This window comes from Monodelphis domestica, chromosome 5, assembly GCF_027887165.1.
Source record: "Monodelphis domestica isolate mMonDom1 chromosome 5, mMonDom1.pri, whole genome shotgun sequence".
Taxonomy (NCBI): domain Eukaryota; kingdom Metazoa; phylum Chordata; class Mammalia; order Didelphimorphia; family Didelphidae; genus Monodelphis; species Monodelphis domestica.
In genome coordinates, this window is record NC_077231.1 from 147581483 (window position 1) to 147602259 (window position 20777).

General features: G+C 38.7%; 1 protein-coding gene across 4 annotated transcripts in view; it reads left to right on the top strand.

Annotated features, from left to right (window-relative positions):
- Positions 1-19884: 19884 nt before the first annotated feature.
- ECHDC3 (enoyl-CoA hydratase domain containing 3) overlaps positions 19885-20777 on the top strand; it is a 107674-nt gene continuing 106781 nt past the window's right edge. The window contains exon 1 of one of the 4 annotated variants that reach the window (XM_056799439.1): positions 19885-20485. In XM_056799439.1, the coding sequence (XP_056655417.1) occupies positions 20316-20485 (170 nt within the window). In that variant the 5' untranslated portion in view covers positions 19885-20315. The remainder of the gene's footprint in view (positions 20486-20777) is intronic. The other 3 variants (XM_007503953.3, XM_007503952.3, XM_007503950.3) reach the window with 3 other exon arrangements.

Sequence of the window (20777 nt, forward strand, 5' to 3'; positions counted from 1 at the left end):
TGGGGTGATTTACAGTGCCCAATGGGAACAGCTAAGTCTAGGCATAGCAGCTGGATCTTAGAACTCTTGAGTTTGGAACTGACTGGTTAACTAATGCCTAGGTTGAGAGAAACTGAGGGCAAGTAGCCTTTGTAGTAGTTTTGAATATTTTAATTGTTTTCCTTTTACTTTTTGATCATGAGTAAAGAAACCATATATGCTTGTGGTCAACTTCATTACGCCATGCTCACATACTTAGGGCTCATTGAAACAGTTGACTAGGGAGGAGGGTAGAGTTTTCCCAGTAGATGGTTGGGAGTGGTGGAGGGGTGGGTCTTGAACCAAGATTATAATTGGACAAATCCACCCTGACCACACAGCTTCAGCCTAAGAAAGCAAGCAGTTGCCAACCACAAAAGGGCAGCACTAGGAAACAGGGGTAGCTATTTTCTGAGAACCAAGAAGTATTGGCAATCTCTCAGCATGCCCCCATAGCATTAAATGGAGCACATCCACCAGGGTAAATATGAGATTCCTCTGGAGCCCTCATAACAAACAAGGGTGAGGTAGGTAGGCAGAATGCCCCCTGGTTGGTTAAAAGTAAAATGCTTCTTTCATCCTAGACACAGAAGGATATTCAGAACCTGCCCAAAGGTTGAAGCAAAAGCATTCAGTGAATTTGTTTTTGCTCTACTCCTTACTGCTTGAATCTTCCTTAGAAGCTGGTCAGTTTTTGCCCACTTTGGACAAGTGGCATAACTCCAAGGGTATAGGGCACAGAGCTACGCCTAGGATATCACTTTGTACTAGCGGAATCTTTGGCTTGAGTTCATCACAAATAGCAACTTGTATTTTCTTTCATGGGGAAAAAATTCCTTGAAGAACCTGAAGTCCCTGATATATTTGTTTGATTTGTTAGATGTGTGTTATTTCAGCTGTCTCCCATCCCAAAGCCCTGCTCTCCTCCTTCCCATCATTGCTGGCTGTGGTAGAAGGTATCTGAGTTTACAGATTGTGCCTCTTATTAGGAATGAAACCCTAAGAAGTAGAAATGGAATGTGCATAAAGCATTAGCCAGGAATAGATTTGCTTGAACTCTCACCTTTCAAGGGTATATAAACACCAGTGAAAAGAAAGCCTGGGTAGCCATGGCAATCCAGATAACAGGGATGCCCACGTGATCACACACAAACCAACATACTTGCATTCCACAAAATGCACTAATGCTCAACTGATTGTAATTATTCTGAAAAGTTCCTGCCCCCCCCCCCAAATGTCACACCTTAGGGAGGGGCAATAATGATGTAGAGATCAGAATAAAAAAGCAACAGTCAAGGATTTTTAACTTGAATTACCTTTTCTAGTGGCTCTTCTGAAGGCTGAGAGCAAATCCTTTAGCTTCTCTGAACCTTAATTATTCTCATCAGGACTTTATCTAAAATTGATTTGATTGGGGACCACTGGGTGGCTCAGTAGACTGAGAGCCAGGCCTAGAGACAGGAGGTCCAAAGTTCAAATATGGCTTCAGAGACACTTCCTCGTTATGTGACCCTGGGCAAGTCCCTTTTTTTTTTTAGGTTAGAATCTTGTTTTATTTCTAAAAGTGACAGCTATTCAAAGGTATGGGGTTGACATGCCAATAGAGGGTCTACAGAGTGCAATAAAAATGATGTCTCTGAAGTTTAACAAAATACATAGTTAATACATTTTTAAAGCTTAGTCACAATTCCTTCAATTTTGCATTTCATATTATGTTATTTTACTTGTACTTCACAATCGGCAGTTTTGTCCTCAAATAAATCCCTCTGACATAATGAAGTTCTGAACATGAGATATTGTACATGATAAAGTTTTGTGCAAAAGTTATTAAAGTATCTGACCCATTTAAAGTGGTTTTAGGTCATAAGTCTAATAATGTAAGAGCATACTTAATATGTTGTCAACTAAGCTCTTATTTTGAGACTCTTTTGACTTAATTATCTTATTACCCATGATGGGTCTTCATCAATATTCACATTATCTGGTCCAAGTATTGCTAATCCTCGTGTGCTCTGTCCAAATTCCAAGGTACTTATTGCTAACATTAATAAGTTGTTCATGACTAACAGCAAAGAGTTGTTCTCTGTGTGCCTGCTTCATCTCATCTGAAAGCTGGGCAAGTCCCTTTAACACCCATTGCCTAGCTCTTACCACTCTTCTGCTTGGAACCAATACACATTATTGATTCTAAGATGGAAGGTAAGAAAAAAAAATAGAATTGATGTGATTATATACATATTTGTATATAGAAAAAAGGGAGAGTTGTATTCAAGTAGCATTTCAGCCAGATTTTTGAATGTGGCCCTCTTTGGGCCCAAGTCCCCCAACTATAAAATCAGTAAGCTAGACTAGACCACATGCATGATCATGGGCAATCCTTCATCCATAAAATGATAGGGTTGGGCAAGGCCTCAAAGATTCCTTCCTAAAGATCCCTAAATATATGATGCTATATAATCTTTTCCAGCTCTGACAATATATGACTCTGCTATGAGATCTGAGATAGTAGAGATTGTTTTGTGAAGGATTTGTAGATATTTTGTTAATAGGTGAACTATTGGGACTAAGATTGGGATGGTAACTCTGCCTTTGGGCTTCCTAAAAGGTAAATGCAGTCATTTTATTCAGATATTATACCCTAAGCATTAACAGGCTCCTTCCAAATGGAAAGTTGATAGAAAAGGTAGAATCACAGGTCATAAGAGCTATTAGAAACTCTAAAAGTCAACCCCTTTATTTGATACATCAATGAACTGAGGACCAGAAAAAGTGATTTTCCCAAGAATTTTATCCTCCTAAGTCTTAGCATCAGTCTGCCAATAAGTTCAAGTTCCCAAGTGGAAAAGTGACTTGTGGCCCCATTTCTCAACCCATGGTACAATCTCTTCCTTATACATACAAATGGCTACAGAGATGCAAAGGAATGGATGCCTTGCTCCACAGAAACATACTTGACTTTGAATTTCATTTTGTAGATGGGTGGAGTAGACCTACATCTGGCCCCAAATGAAAGCCAGTCCTTTAATACGTGAAATTGGCATGCACCAAGGGGCAGGAAGTCAAAGAAGTTCAGTCCAAAAGGATGAGGAATTGCCAGCACAGAGTGTACATCTATGCTCCAGCTCCACCCGGAGCTGAGAAGAGCCCTCTAGCTAGCACAATGTGTCTAGCCAGTTACTGTGCCAGTCAGTGCCTTGACAGTAATAAGAAAAGCAGAAGCCAAAACCTAGGAGACAGCCCAAAGGAAAACATTGTGTGAGATTTTGACTCCCAGCATAGTGCAGAAAGGATGCTTAATAATAATAGTTTCCATTTATGTAGTCCTTTAAAGTTTGCAAAGCAGAAAAGCAAAGTTTCATTGTTGCTTCTTATAGACAAAGCACTTTTCAAAACAACAGCTTTTTGGGTATGATTATCCCCATTTTACAGATGAGGACACAAACTTGGGAAGATTTAAGTGACTTTTTTGAGCTTCAGGAGGTAATGACTAGCAAAGCTGGAATTTGATTTCAAATCTTTCATCTATTAGTCTGGAACTCTTCACTATGTTAGTTGTTTCTTCAATAAAGGGGAGATAGAATTAGACTCCACCCCCTTCCACATTCCTTCTCCCTTGGACTAGAACAAAAAGGGGCAGGGAACACGAAACCATAAGGAAAATGTGAATCAGTCAGTCAATAAGCATTTATTAAAATGCTTGGATACTCCCATCTCTTTGGGTTTCCATGACATTGCTTTCTTCTTGTTTTCCTCCTATCTGTTGGACTACTCTTTCTCAGTCTTCCTTGCTGGGTCCTCAAACAGATCTTGTCTAGTAACTGAGGGAGTTTCTCAAAACTATATCCTAAGCCTTCTTCTCTTCTCCCTTTCTACAGTATCCCTCTGTGATCTCATCAGCTCCCATGGGCTTACTTAACATATCTATGCAAACAATTCCCAGATCTATTGATCCAGCTCTATTGTCTTTGCTCAGCTCCAGTCCCTCATCACTATCTTTTGAACATCTCAAACTGGATGCTTTTCAGGGCTCTCAAACTCAAATGTCCAAAACAAAACTGGAGCACCCTTCCCTCTTACTCCCTCTCTCCAAGACCGCCTCTCCCAAACTTCTCTATTTCTATAAAGTCTACCATCATCCTCCCAGTTGCGCAGGCCAACAATCTTGATGTTCTCATTGACTCCTCAAACTAAGCTCAAGCATTCATTCTGTTGCGAACACTCCAGTAAACCATCTTGGCAGGCGGGCTAAACCAGGTCGAGGTAACTGACAGGCCTCAAACCATTGGTGAGTTGGGGGCAGGGAGGCAGTGTACCCCAGGGATGTAAAAACTTACCCTGGGGGAAGGGGTAGAAGAGAACAGTTTGTTCCAAGTGTTCCATGAATCACTTAGAGCTTGATTAGACATCAATAAAGCTAAGGTCATCCAATGCCTACTGAGCCATCACCAGTCATCTTGACTTTTGTCTTGCCAGTGGACTTCTATGGCTTTGGAAGAGAGTGGGGCCAATGATGGGGCAATTCTGTCTCACTTTAATCCAATTTATGTGCCAATCAAAAGATATTACCAGTGATGTCATTCTGGTCCTCTTCCAGTGTGAAGGACAACAATCACTCATATAGCCATCATATTGGTGCAGGCTCTGAGCACCTATTCCCCAGACTATTTTAAAAGCCTTCTAGTTCCTTCTTCCTTCCTCAAGCCTCCCCATTCCAGTACATCCTCGGCTTCACTACCAAAGTAATTTTACTAAATCACAAATTGGACAATATCATCTCCACACTCAATAAACCCCAGAGGTTATCTCTAGGATCAAATATAAAATACTTTGACATTTAGAGCCCTTTATAATCTGACCCTTTTCTAGAAGGGTTGGACTTGGGGAAGGAGAAGAAACAACTCAAATACAAAGAGATATAATACTTCCTCCTCCATTTCTACTCCTTATACCTGTAAAAAAGCATTGAGTTGCAAGTGCTAACAGTTGAGAAAGATAATGGTAGTATTTAAAAACTCAGGGACTTTCCCAGCCTGGTACAACAGATCACGGGACCCATTCATTAAGCAGACTCATTGCTATCTGAGTCAGAAATGGACAAGGGAGAAAAATGCAACTGAAACCAACTTATATTATCTGTTGCAAAATAAACAATTCATAGGTCTCCTGGGAGTGGAAGAAGATAAGTCAACCAGAAACTAGTTGAGGCTTAGCTTGGGGCCAAAGAAGCAGAGATGGGGGGTGCATTACATGAAGAAATGGGACTGAAAATGTAGATACACAGCTGGGTGATACAGTATGTAAGATATAACAGGGGTAGGAGCCACGCTACAGACCAGGTGCTCGTGGAAAGGAAGTCTTTGGGTCCCTGAGGAATAGCCCCTCCACAGGACGGAGGCTGGTCTGCAGCTGCAGTAGCCTGTGGCACAGGCTAGATAGAATTGCCAAATGAATCAACAGAGAGGAGGTAGACCAGTTTCAGAGGAAAAGTAGAATCGTCCAGTTATCACGTGGCATAGGAATATGTTGTGCAGTACGGTTGCCATGAAACAGAGGCATATAGGAATTGCATAAACAGCTGAGAAAAGAGAATTTAAAAATCACTCTTTAATTTAGTGTTTCTAGCAGAGATAGCAATGAAAGCGCTAGTCTTGGAATCACAAGATTAGGTCTGAATCCTAGTTTTGACACTCACTTGCCATGTGATCTTAGAAAAGTTAGTTTGTTTCTCTGAGCCTCAACTTCCTCACTGGTATAATGGCAATGTTAAGCAACATTTTAATAATCTAGTCTACTCTTTAGACTGCTAGTTGCAGAAAAAGTGCTATTCTCCATTGGTACTGAAAGCATCTCACTGGGAGCTGTTTACACCAAAGAAATCACATTATCATTAAATTAATTTAAATATGTAAATTATTTATATTATTTATTATCATATATTACATATACTATATTATATGTAAATATATTTATTTATAAATAAATTAAATATAAATATTAAATAATTAAATATTTGAAATAAATTATTAGATAATAACAATAACAATGCACGATATACCTCACAAGGTTGTGAAGAAATCACTTTGTAAAACCTTACCAAGCTCTATAAAGGTGAGATATACTAATATTATTAGCTATTGTTATTAGAGGAAAATTCAGAAGTACAATCCTACTGTTTGTGGATCAGTAGTAGTCATGGTCACATGTAATGGATGATATATAAGGGAAATGGAAATATCATGAAAAAGAGAATTCCTTCAGAAATGCTAAGAAGAGATAAAACTGATTTAAGAAAATATTTTCTTTCATAATAAAAAAAAACATTTATGCAATATCTTGTTTATTAGGTATCTAATACCAAATCAAGTCATCTTTTAAAATACCATTTCATCAATGTTAAGGACAAACAGTGACATAAGAAAGCAGGGGAAAGGTTCCCAGCTCTATTTCCTCCTTTAAGGGTTGTTAGGTGTAGCTTCAGTATAACTCTCATGGCCCTAATTCTAGCTGCCAGAGGCAAGATGTGAGTTGAAAGGAATTTGATCATCTAAAACCCAAATATCAAGCAGGCCTAGGAGAGTTCCTACTGAAGGAGAATAAGATAGTGAAAAAGAAAGACTTTGTTTTTGGATCAGTCAGAACCACAGATACACCCAGCCAGCACAAACAAACAAACAAAACCCTAAAATAAAAAGTCCTTGGATCTAGGTAGTCTTTAAAAAAAAAGTGATAAGCATGTATTAAAGGAAAAAGAAGCCCCTACAGTAACTGAAATCAGCTCAGCAGAGAAGTCCAAGAGCAGATATCAACAGCAGAGAAGCAACTGGTGGAAACCTTGAATGTACAGTGGAACAGCAGACAGGCAGAGTGGGTTGCTGGTAAATTATCCTAATGAATCTGTGAGATGCATTTTTTCCTGCAAGGATGCAACCCCTATGAGTATGAATTGTCCAATGTCCCCTCTTCCCCCTGGATGCATGGGAATCTGTGAAACTGTATCCCCTTTCCTATAAGGAAGTTTTTCACGTTATTTACTTTACTACTCATTTAACAGGCTTACTTGTTCTGATATAAGGAGATATATTGGTAGGAGCCCAAAGCTATAGTTATAAATAGAGTCTAACAGTACTACAAATCTGCATGTAGCTTTCAGAAAGCCCCTCTGAAGAAGCCATATGCTATGAATAAAATCACAAGAACTGACTCACAAAATAGCGATATTTGAACCTTTCACTACCACCCCTGTAATTACTATTAAAAATGCACAAATCAGTAAAAACTAATAAACTATATATCTGGGGAATATTTTTGTGACTTGCTTTGCTTTCTAGCATCTAAAATTACTGTCCATTGCACTCCTTTGTTTAAACTTCCCTTTTTGGATCTCTTCTGTTCCCCTTTTATTTCCCCACTGAAAATCTTTGCCCTATTTCCCAATGTTAACAGGAATATTATAAATGCTGAGGCAGTCTTATTGTTATTAGTATGTGTTAATTTGTTCACTTTATAAGACTATATGTTTTCTGTAATGCAACTAGAATTTAAATTTTAAGTTGTAGTGAATAATCTCTTGAATGTATCATTTTAACCTCTTTGCTAATATTTTATTCCAAATTTTTGCATTAATATTCATTCATGGAGAGGCATCATGGTAAAATAGATGAAGAGCTGTCTTTGATGCCCGGAAGACCTAAGTTCAAGTCCTACCTCTGATATATATTAGCTGTGTGACCTTCAGAAAGTCACTTAACCCTTTAGTGCTCTAAGAACTTTCTAAGATTATAAATTTCAAGGAAAGTGCCAATCTGCATGGATAGAAGAAGATCTTCAATGGGTTCTCCATATAGCAGTGAAATCACAGGTCCAGGCTCTATTCCCAGGTATAGATGAATGAATCTGTGCTTTTGAAGTCTGGTTCATGTTGAGTTGTTCTTAAGCAAAGCTCTTCGACTGGTTGAAATGGACCTGATAAAGATGTCATGAAAGGAATCATCTGATCACCTGTGAAGTTTAGTCATTCTGAGGCTCCACAGATTTCAGTAGATGTGGTTATTGTACACATAGCTTTGGATTCCATACAATGAAATCTTCCCAAATTTTATACATCAGCCAAAAGCATTAATGTAATCCAATGAACAGAAATTTCATACAGCCCATTCTGCTTAATGTTCTGACATTAAGAAGGGAAAAAAATGCAATCCAAACTAGAAATGAAATTCTAACTACAAATGAGCTAATGAGCTTTCTTTAAAAATAAAATTTTTAAATAAAGAGGCTTGAAAAAAGAGAGAGAAGAAGAGGGGGAAGTGAGAGAGAAGAGAAAGAAAAGAAGGAGAATAGGAAGACAGAGAGGGGAGAAACAAAGGATGAAGGAGGGAGAGAGACAAGAGAATGACAAAAAGAGACAATAAGAAATAGAAAGATGAGAGACAGAAAGGAGGGAGGGAGGGGGAAGAGAGAGAGAAGAGAGAGAGAGAGAGAGAGAGAGAGAGAGAGAGAGAGAGAGAGAGAGAGAGAGAGAGAGAGAGAGAGAGAGAGAGAAAAGAGGAGAGGGAAAGGCAGAGACTAAGAGAGGAAGAAAGAAGAGACTCAGAGACAAAGACAAAGAGGGAGAAGAAAGAGACAGAGAGACAAACCAGGAGAGAGATGAAAATGGTGCTTTGAGTGTTGAGTATAATCTGAAATGCTACATATATTGTAAGAAAATTAAAATTGGAAAAAACAAGAATTGGAGGACCCAAACCAGGTGGCTGAAAGCCTGTTGTTTGGATCTCAAGCAAGATTTCTGCACTCGACTTATTGTTCAGCAGTTTCTCATCTATGGCTCAATTTCTCTGTGAAGAGGTGAAAAAAGCTTGACAAGATTTTCCTCTCTCTTCTCCACGTGGAAAGACATTGATATTGGCATTACAGACACAGTCTGTAATCCTCCTGCTGCCTCATTCTAAGAAAGCAGCTATTATGACTGGGAACACGATGATCAACTCAATCTCCTCGTCTTCTGTCTCTGAATAGAAACTACACTTGAATTTTGCTCAATAAAGCTTTAATAGTATCCACCAAGCCATTCTGTAAAACCCTATATTCTAGTCTGGTGATGACCAATATGATCAAGAGTAGGAGTCAGAATGCACAATTTAATTGTTTTGTTTTTGAAAAGTTTGTGCTAGATATTTTAAATTTATTTGATGTCTTTTGTTTTAAAAGTATGAATATATTCCACTCTGACACTTCACTTACAGGGTCACTCTTTGACCCATTGTAGCTTTTTTTGGATTTAATTCATGTATTATATATACCAAATGTAATACTGGCAGGTTAGAGCATCTTCACTTGTTTCTGTTATATTTTACATTTTCCAGAATAATGGTAGTTGAAATCATGGAACCAATATGATTAAGTCACAGTCTTTTCATACCTCAAGAGCTAGATGTGAGAAGTCATATGTGAGACCCCATTGCTGTGTATTGGTACCCTCTTCTTTTCCTCCTCATTCATAGAGTTTTCTGTTTTCAGTGGAAGGTTAAGTAATTGAAGTTAGATTAGCTCTTGCATTTAAAAACAATGGCTATAGTAATAAAGCATACTTCCTGAAGTATTATCATTCAATCTATTCCATGACATGGAAATATTAAAGATTCTCCCAAAAAAAGCAACCTATCTCAACATGACTACTCTACCCATTCTGCATATTTAGAAACAGGATTTTTTTTTTTTTTACAGGAGACAATAAGCAGAAAGAATCTTAGACCTTCTGTAACCCAGAAAGACAAAGATGGCTGTGGCTCCCTTTTGCTCAAACAGTGGTGCCCATAGCACAAGTTATTTCTAGAATTCAGTTCCTCTGGGTGACAAATCCACTTTCCCCTAACTACTAAGAATTGGGAAACGATAGATGTTAAGGTCTTAAGGCCCTGCTTAGCTTAGGGTACCCATTCAGTTTCAACTCTCTTTATTAAAGACAACCTGGACATTGGTGTCCCTATCCCCTGTCTCCAGACTATAAACTGGTGAGTTTGGGTTGAAAGAGGAAATGAAGGAGTGGGTGTACCTTTTACCCCTGGAAAAGAGAAAAGAACAAAGACTTTGCTCTCCTTATCCCTCCTTTCAGAACTGTGAGATGCAGTAAGTGAGAAATGTGATTAAAAAAACATGGGTTTTGCCCTAAATTCTATATATGAGATTCATTTAGGATAATATGCCCCTATTCCTTGGAGAAGGAAAGGTTAGGGTTAGTTCAATTCATTCAATCAGATTACTTTCTCCCTAATACCTAGTTGAGATCTCACTGCCATGAGGGAATACCATTGACTTTAAGGATCATTGGGCCTTTTGCTATAAATTGAAGATGTCTTCCCATATGTGAGCTCCTTGGGAGCAGAAATTGCCTTTTCCATTTGTATTCTTAGCTTGGGTAAAGGATTTTTATTCATTTATTCAAAAAAGAAAATAAAAGGTCCTGATTTCTTTAAAAAAAAAGGAAGAGATCTTATTTAAGAGACATATTGCTAAATATGTATGTACTTATCCCAATAACTTACTTTTGACCTCCTGTAAATGTAATGTGGTTATTTTTCTTCAAAATTAATTAGTAAATCAACAATAATAACTATCATTCTATAGTATGTAGTGATTCACAATTTATGAAACGTTTCTTACAACATTCTCATAAGGAAAGCAAAACATATATCATCTTCATTTTACAGATGAAGAAACCGAGATACATCAGACACAGCCAGCAAATTTCAGAGCTCAAACTTGACTCTAATCTCAGAAAACACCGTTTTTCAAGTGGTTTTCTTGACCTCTAGAACATCATCTTCTTCACGGTCTATTAACGCCCTTTGATTTGTCATCACCATTCAAGCTATCGTTTTTTAGTGCCATATCACGAATACGGTGGATTCTTCTATCTCATTGCACTGTTTGTTAACTGGTGAGTATGAAGGTGGGCTATAGTGTTTGTGTAATGGTTTGTGGTGGTAGAATGGTAGTTTCTTCAACAAAGGATTTCTGCAGACATGACATCAGGCCACATTTTTGTTTTGCCATTTCTTTGTGACTGACTTTGAACAGAGTTCCATGCAAAAGCAATATCAAAAATTCTATCTTCAGTGTTATAATGAGATAGAACATCCTAGGAAAGTAGGGCATTCCTGAATGATGGATTGACTTTTTCATGAAATCTATTGGAGTAATATTTCCTAATCTGAATAGTATCCTAGTCCATATATTGAATCCATAAAATAACATTGGAGGACAGGAAGATGATAAAAATATTACCAGATGCTAACCCTACTTCTTTAGATAAGCTCTATAATTATCTAGCAGTAGAATAGCTTTTTTAATCCTCAGCTTTTTATCTCCTCCGTTTGGCATTAAAGTCCCTCTTAATCTGGCTATAGCCTACCTTTCCAGGTTAATTCCACATTACTCCCTTTCACATACTCTAGGTTCCAACCAAATTTAACTTACTTGTTCCTCGTACCTAACAATCCAGTCTCCAACATCTCTCCCTATGCGCAGTCTGTCTGTCCCCTGTGCCTTTAATATGTTCCTTCCTCATTTCTTCATTTAAAAATTTTAGGATTTAGAATATTTATTTTAAGAATTCAGAATTCTTATTTTTAGAATCCCTGATGTCTTTTAAAGTTCATCTCAGGGGTCACCTCCTGCATGAAGTCTTTCCATATCCTCAGGTTACTAATGATCATACCTTCCCACTCCCTGAAATTACTCATATTTACTTGTCTGTGTACATACTGGTTCTTGCACTAGAACATAAACTCCTTGAAGGAAGGGGCTGTTTTGTTTTTGTCTCTGTACCCCCAGTGCCTTGAACTTAGTAGGTACTTAACAAATGATTACTGATGGAAAGAAGTCTATCATTTTGAAGTGATCTCTCATGATTAGGTCAATAGGGGGAAAGATTCTTTGCCCAGGTCTTTTATCAGTCTATGTTTTTAAGCAACAGATAAAAATATATCATTGAAAGTTGGTTCATGGATCCCTTAGGCAGTCTGGTAAAGCCTATCGAGCCCCTCTCAGAATAATATTTTATATATAAAATAAAATGTATAGAACTACAAAGGAAGCCAATTACATTTGTAATATAATTATAAAAATATTCTTTTTTAAAGTTCATGGACCTCAAGTTAAGAACTCATGCTTAGGGAAGCTAGATGACCCAATGGATAGAATATCTTTGTCAAGAATACCCCAAATGGGGTCACAAAAAGTTAGATATGAATGACAATGACTGAACAACATGGAGTCTCTCTCAGAATAACATTTTATATATAAAATCCAAGGAAGCCAATTATGTACTATAATTAACAAAATATTTTTAATTAAAGTTCAAAGTCTTCAGGTTAAGAACTGACACAATGGCAGCTTCTTTCTCTCATTCTATGACTTTAATCTAATACTTTTGATTTCAAGCCCTGTTGTAGGTATATTTCCCCTACTGTTACCTGCCAGGAATTAGTATCCTTGTTGTCCTTAATCAGTTGGTCAACTAGCTTTGACCAACAGGCATTTCCTTTGTACTAAGAACATAGATACAAATGTTTCCCTACGATGCCTTGAGGCCACATTCTCTCTTCCACTCTGAGAAGTAAGTAATCTGATATAAATTTCACACATATTATCTCTTATAACACAACAATTATTCCATTATATATACTGTGACTTCTTTAGCCATTCCCATAACCAATGGGCATCTATTTTGAGCTCTTTATTACCATAAAAACCAATGCAACAGAAATCATAACAGGGTTTTTTGTAATAGCTGTCATTTATATGTCACTTCAAGTTAGCAACCAGCTTACTGCTATAAGAGAGGCATTTAATTGGTGCAATGGACTGAGAACCAGATCCAGAGTCAAGAAGACCTGAGTTCAGATCCTACCCCAACCATCTACTAACTGTGCAACCCGGGACAAGTTTCTTAGCCCTGTTTTCCTCAGTTTCTTCATCTGTAAAATGACCTGGAGGAGAAAATGGAAAAATCATTCTAGAATTTTTACTAAGAAAAACTACAGATGGAATCATGAAAAGATGGATATGACTGAGCAACAATGATAAATGCAATAGGGGGCAACTAGATGGCTCAGTCAATTAAGAACTACACTGGAGACCTGGGCTCAAATTTGATATTTCCTAGCTATGTGATCCTGGGCAAGTCACTCAATCCCTATTGTCTAGATCTTACCACTCCTCTGCCTTAGAACCAATGCCCGGTATTGATTCTAAGACAGAAGGTAAGAGTTTGGTTTTTGTAAATAACAATAAATGCTTTAAGGCTATAGTTTCTTACCATCTTATATCATGGCTTAGTTTTTCACATTATTGAAACAGAGAATTTTTTCTTCTCTATCTCTTCCTCCAACATTCATGTGTTTTTGAGGTTATAGAGGGTACCACACAGGCAGTTATTTACTTCTTCCACTCACGCAAGAAGAAATATCCTATTGTTTAAGGTTTCCTATACCTCTAAACCTATGATTCTGTCTTTGCTCCCTTCTCAATTAAGTGGCACAGTGGATAGAAGACTGGTCCTGGAATCAGAGACCTGAGTTCAAAACCAGCCTTCAGACATCTATTAGCTGTGTGACACTAGGTTAATCACTATACCTCTCTGTGCCTCAGTCTCTTCATTTGGAAAATGGATAATAAGAGTATCTACCTCCCATGATTATTGTAAAGATCAAATGAAATATCTGTAAAGTGGTCAGCACAGTTCCTGGCACAGAGTAGGCACTTATTAATGCTTCTTTCCTTCTTTGTTTCACATCACTAAGACTTCAGAACTCCTATCATCTATCATCTATCTATCTATCTATCTCCTCTGTTGCCATATCTCCTGGCTAGCAATTGTCATCACCATTTATAATCCCTACAACCAATGCTGTTAATCTCCACTCCATCTTCACTTCATTTTTCCCTTTCCTGTCTCTGTCACTTCACAAGTTTAGTACAAAGAGGATGTTCTTTTCTAGGCACTCCCTGCATGACAGAGCATTGCTTTTGTGCTGTGGGCAAAGTGAATAATCAGAGTGCTTTGGCTGGAATCTCCAGCTTCCAGGTCTCTGCTTCCTTGCTGGTGTGACTGTAGCACCTGGACATCTCCAGGGTGTCAAAAAAATCGTTGTGTGTGTTGGGACTGGGGGGGGGGGGAGTGGAGATTTGAAAATTCCCACAGTTTATGGTTAGAACTTCTCTTTATTAATATCCAAGTGTCTGAAGGACAAGCATATAATAACAAATCTAGTCTATTGCTAGTTATTCAGAGGCTACTGTATTATCAGAGATGTTTTCATCTGTTATTTCTCCCTGGCTACTTCTGCCTATAAAGTCTAAACATTCTTGAAATATGATTTCAAATGGCCATGGTTTTACTGTATTAACTTTTGTCAGACCAAAGCAACACCTCCACCTGTATCCCCTCCCAGAAGTCTATAAAGAAAGCCTATTTCTGCCATCTTTAAGCATCAGTTTGTAGAATCACAGGGGCAGACCTTCTCCCCTTTAACTTATATTCTAAGACCATTTGAAAATCTCCCTTTCTCCTTTTCTTTATCTATAGTGAGCTGGCTCCACAATACTTATGTATAGAAACCTGGAAGACACTGTTTAGGCCAGTCCAGGATTTTCTATATATATCAACCAAGAGGCATATATTTTATGTCACCTGTGACTTGCATAGACTTCCTAGAGAGTAAACTTTTGTAGATAGTCACCAACTTTGCCAATGACCAGGGTAGACAATATAGACAATAAAAAATAATTATGTATTTCATTTGTTACTAGGTGCACAACACTATACCTGGAACTGGGGAGGAAGAAGGGGCAAAGATGGCATAACCCTTGCTACTAAACCTTTGGTTATGTTTCTAAATTCTTTATTATCCACTATGTAGCATGAAGACTATTAAAAAGTTAGACTATTTGGATGGTGACTGCTGAATTCAAATAATAAAATTATATTCTAAAACTTTTACTAAAGGAAATTAATAAAAAGATAAACATATGTGGTTATTTACAGTTAATATTCAATAAGAAAACTATGTTTTAAGACTTTTACAAAAAGAAATTAATAAAAAGATAAACATGTATGGTTATTTATAGTTAAAAATGAAAAATAATACCTTAACAATAAGGCATTATAATTCCCACAAAATTAAAAATGAAGACACTAAGTCATAGAGAAGTTAAGTGACTCATCTCTGGTCACACAATTATAGTAAATAGCAAAGTCCTCATTGGATCCAGGTCTCGTGACTGAATCTATAGGTCTTTCCCCCCCACACTTCTTTTCACTCCATTATGCTAGTAAATATCAGCCCACTAGAATTTAGCAGAGATGGCACCATTCTGCTACTTGGAAGGGGTAGGGTAGCTGTTGGGAGCAGAGCCTAGAAAATCAAAAGGCAAAGAGCCAAAGGACTCTCCTTTAAAACTGTTTCCTATTCTAACATAACACCTCTTAATCATCTCATTATATGCTTGTCTTGTAGGTGCCTGGAAATCAATAAAAGAAAGTTCAAACAATATACTGTGTGAATCTACAAATCTGTCTTCCACCTCCTTTTTCTGTACCCTGTGGACTTCCCTTGCATCAAGCCCAAGACAATGGGATCCACAGAACTGTCTTTTATTCCAGATTATTTTTGCAGTGTTCTGCCAAAGAACCAGCAAGTCTTTAAAGGAAAAGGGAAAAGGTAGCAAAGATACATCTGTAAGGCAAAGAAAGGCAGGTGGTGCAGAGGAGAATATAAATCAAAGCCAAGGAGAAGCCCGCCAGCAACCCGGAAATCAAATTGTGTCAAAGAGGTTTGTGCAGGGAAAAAAATAGATTAATAGGAAAATGGATGGGTGAGAGGAATGACAAGAAGTCTCAACAAGAATTAATGAAAGTGCAAGAGGCTTCCACAAGTACCTTGTAGGAAAAGGGTCAGGCACTGCTTTGGGTGGACTAACATAACAAGTTATATTGCCATTTGCCTGAATAATGCAATACTTTCTACCTGTATTGTCCTTTTTTTTCCCTACCTTAATCACTTTCTAGGGAATAAAACAAAACCTAAAAGAAATGGGGAGAGAAGCTTTTGTACATTCAGGGGCCCAGTTTCAGGGACTGGAAAGGTGATAGGTATCTCATTATCCAACATTTAGCAGCAAATGCTCCCTAAATATACTGGTAATAAACATTTTCACCAAGGCAGTTAGGTGGTGCAGGGGGACAGAGCAGTCAGGAAGACCTAAGTTCAAATCTGACCTCAGACATAGCTGTGTGACCTTGGGCCAGTTAATTAACTTCTGCCTTAATCCCTTGAAAGAAAGCAGCAAACCACTCCGTTATCTTTGCAAAGAAAACCTGATGGCCAGTATTGGTAAGCTTAGGGTCCATAGGGTCATGAGGAGTTGGACACATCTGAAGAATAAAAAATTATCATAGTGCCATTAAAAAATGAAATCAGAACTCAAAGAAGCCCTGTGTGTCCATATGTGGCATACTGAAAGATAAAGCACAATCTGTTGGTCCCACGATGATAATTACAGGTGCTGTAATGTGATTATGGTCTATAATAAATCTTCCTGTCTCTATATCCATGGTGAACACCCACATCGGTGTAGGACCAACAGAGTCCATCTGTGACAGCAGTATAATTTGAGGATGGGTTGTTGTTGCTAATAATAAATGTTTAATAAATATTGAGGGGTTTTAATTTTTCCCAATTTCCATGTTGCTACAATTTTTAATAGTTTTCTTATATTTTGCAAGTCATGTTTCTTCCATTTCTCCCCCTCCCCAAGACTTCAGGTAATAATGATATCAGTTGTACATGTATTATGATATAATACATATTCCATGTTTGTCATGCTGGGAAAGAAGATACATATAACTTACAGTAGAGGAAATTTCATGGAGGAAATAAAGTGAAAAATGGTACGCTTCAATCTGCATTCAGACTCTGTCAGTTCCTTCTATGGCAATGAATAGTTTGTTTTATCATAAGTCCCTTGGAATTGTCCTGGATCCTTGTATTATTGATAATAGTTAAGTCATTAGAGTTGAATTTTTTTACTTTTACTGTGTATAACAGTCTCTCAGTTCTGCTCACTTCACTCTGAATCATTTAAATCTTTCCATTGTTACATCATATCCCACATCTACCACTAATTTGTTCAGCCATTTTCATCCCCCAACTGATGGACATCCGTTCAGTTTCCAGTTCTTTGTCAAACACATATTTGTTAAAGTGAATAGTAGAGGATTAATATGCTTATTGGCTGGAATTAATTCTCGACAATTGAGGAATCCAGGTGGCACACTGGATAGAGAATTGGACTCCAGAGCCAACAGTAGGGCAAATTCTGACTTTGACACTTACTCTGACTGTGAGGTGGGCGGGTGACTTAACCTCTTTCCAGCTTCACTTTCCTCATCTGTCAGATGTGGGGATTAGACTAACTGCTCTCCAGCTCTAAATCTACTAGCCTACAGTGCTCAGGTACTTTCAGCTGCATCAGTGCAACCACATCAGTATACCAGGCTGTGTTTAGTTAAAAACATGTATAATTAACTCCAAAGGATTCATGATGAAAATGCTACCACTGCCAGAGAAAGAACTGATTGAATATTAATGCAGATTAAAGGATATCATTTTTCACTTTATATTCTTCATGATTTTTTTCTTATATGTGGCTTCTTTCATAACATGACCAATATGGACATATGTGTTATATGATAGCATATGTATAACTGATATATCAGGGAGGGAAGAAAGGAGAGGATTTGGATCACAAAATGTCAGAAAACAAATATTTAAAATTATTTCTATATGATATTGGGATAAATACAATAAAATATTACTGAAAAATAAATGTACATGATTGTCTCTTTAGTAATTTAATCTGCACAGCTATTGACTATACCTGGATCTAAGTTTTAATCACACCATTCTTCATGTTCTGTTGTACTTTGTACAATAAATGATTATTAATGACTATAAGGATATAACCAGAAACAAAAAAAGATAACATTTTCTTAAATGAGGAAGAAGCAATACATTATGGTTATTTTAAGCTATATTCCAACTTTGTCCTTTCTTTCTTACTTTTTCCTATTTGTTAGTCTTAGTTTTAAAAAATTCTCAATTCACTAAAAATACAGCAAGCACATTTTTTTTTAACTTCCATCTTAGAATCAAAGGGTTAGGGGGTAAAGTGACTTGCCCATGGTCACACAGCTAGGAAATGTCTGAGGTCAAATTTGAACCTAGGGCCTCCTGTCTCTAGGCCTGGCTCTCAATTCACTGAGCCACCCAGCATTTTAATGCTGGATGCTGTGCTAAGTGCTAGGCATACAAAAGCAAAAATAATAGTTCATATTTTCAAGGACTTCACATTCTATGTGGACAATATTTTCAGTAGGCTTTCCTAGTGATTTTCTGATATTTTTCCAAATAGAATGAAATTCTCCAGATATACCAACAACTCCAAGGAGCTTTTGGCACCTACCACATTGCTCTGAACTATTGAAGTGTCAATGGCTCCCAAAATCCCTCAGAGATCATAGGATCCTCTACTTAGAGCTGAAAGAGACCTTTAGGGCTATTAGTCCAAACCTAACAATTTGAAGATGAGAAAACTGATGAAGCCGAGAGGTTAAGGAGTCAGGTAGACCTAAATTCAAATCTAGATTCAGAACCTTACTAGAGGTATGATCTTGGGCAAGTCACGTAATCATGCTGTGACTCAGTTTCCTCATCTGTAAAAATTGAGAATGTGATAATACCTATTTCCCAGGGTTGTTGAGAAGATTAAATGAGATGTATTTGCAAAGCACTTTGTAAACTTTAAAGTGCTGTTTAAATGCCAACTATTATTTATATTGTTGTTTTGTGACTTGCTCAGGATCACATATCTAGTAATCTGACTGAGGTCTGATTTGAAATCAGATCTTCCTGACTCCAAGCCTTTACTATAGCAATCTTAATGACAAAGCTTGGCCAGGAAACAGATGATATAGACTATCTCCCTCCCTTTTTCTTTGGGGAAGAGGATTGAATTTAGAAGACTAAATATACTGTCAGACTGGATTGCTCTGCTGGTCAGTTTTGCTGAACTGCTTTCTCCTGCCTACTTTTTTTCAAGGGATAGTTTTTCCAGATAAAAGAGCAGAAGGCATAATTTTCAGGAATGAAAGTAACATTAAAAATATATTTTAAAATTTCAAGTTCCACTGTTGAAAGTTTACATTTCATTTATTGATCCATCCATCCATCCATTCATTCATTAGTTGAACAATATTAAAACCATCTTGGAAATGATAAGCCCTCTTTAGAATTTAAGCTCTTTAAGAGTAAAGACTCAGGCACTCAATGTTCTATATCGGTCAGTGACCTTGGAGCTTCAAGGGCATTCAAAATAAATCTACAAAGATAATTTTGTTGCAAGCTCCTGCCTGTTGCGGGTCTAAGTCTATTGGTCTAAGCCAGACCAAAACAACCTTCTCTGGGACAGAGATGTGGACACCCAAGACTTATAAACTGAGTGAATGTGAGAAAAATAAAATGTTGCTCTTTGTGCTACATTTTCACATGTAAACGACCTTGGAGCTACAGCACAGTGGATTTTGAAGGAGGTGAGAAAAGAACAATTTGTAGGGCCGGGGGTGGGGGGTGGGGGGCGGGGTGTCCATACTTCAGTTCCACACACTGATGATTTTTTTTCCTTCCTCTCTCTCTAAGTGTTTAGCTTGCTGGAATTGCAATCCTCAGGCAATCACTTCTTACACAGGAAGAAGAGGGGGAGGGGCGGAAGAGAGATGCCACCAATACACAACCCCTCCCCCAACCCCAAACAACCCAAGCCAAATCAAACATCGACCACAACAAATCTGGCAGAAACTACCAGGATCTTAGATCTGCTTCCTCCCTCCCCCTTTTTTCTGTCGCTCTCCTTTGACTGGGGGAGGAGTAGTGCCCTAGGAATAGGGAAATCGAAAAACATCTGGCAAATATGCTTTCTTTTGGCGAGCCAGGGGGTCCAGGGGAAGGCGGTTACCTGCGCACCGCCCCCCTCCCCGCCCCATCGAGGCCCTGGGCGGAGAGCGCTGCGGCCTTACTGGCCTTCCCGGGTTTCGTTTGCCAGCTGGCCTTGGACAGGGTTAAGAGACAACTGCCCTTCCCCCCTGGCAGCGCTGCACAGCGGGTCCTACCGCTGCCTCGGCGTCAGCAGCGAGCCCAGCTCGTCTACGTCCCTCTCCCGCAGCAGCCGTGCTCTCCAATTCGATGGCCGCGGCTCTGAGCCTGCTCGCTGTTAGGGCCCTGTGGCCCAGCCGCCTCCTGAGCTGCGGGCGAGCTTTGCTCTCCTCCAGTGTCTGCAGTCGGGGAGCTGCCGAAGCCAGGCAGCCTCAGCCGGAACAGCGGCTCACCAGCTGCCGGCAACTGGATGGCATCAGGTCAGGCTCCGCGGGGGCCTCCCCCCAACCGTCCCTAGTGTCAGCTGTTCCTTAGGGACAAAGGCGGTCGCGGGGAGCGGCCACGAGGCACCAGGAGTTTGTGTGTTTTTGTTTGGGTGGTGGTATTGGAGGGGGGCACCCAGGCCATCAGGAGCTCATTGCCCCCCACTACCGAAGTCCGGTCTGCAGCGTTGGTGCACTGAGCAGGACGGCATAGGGTGGGGGAGGGAAGAATCCTAAGAATAGGGCAGCCTTTTCCGAATGTTAGTCCGGGTGTTGGGCCCAGGGTTCC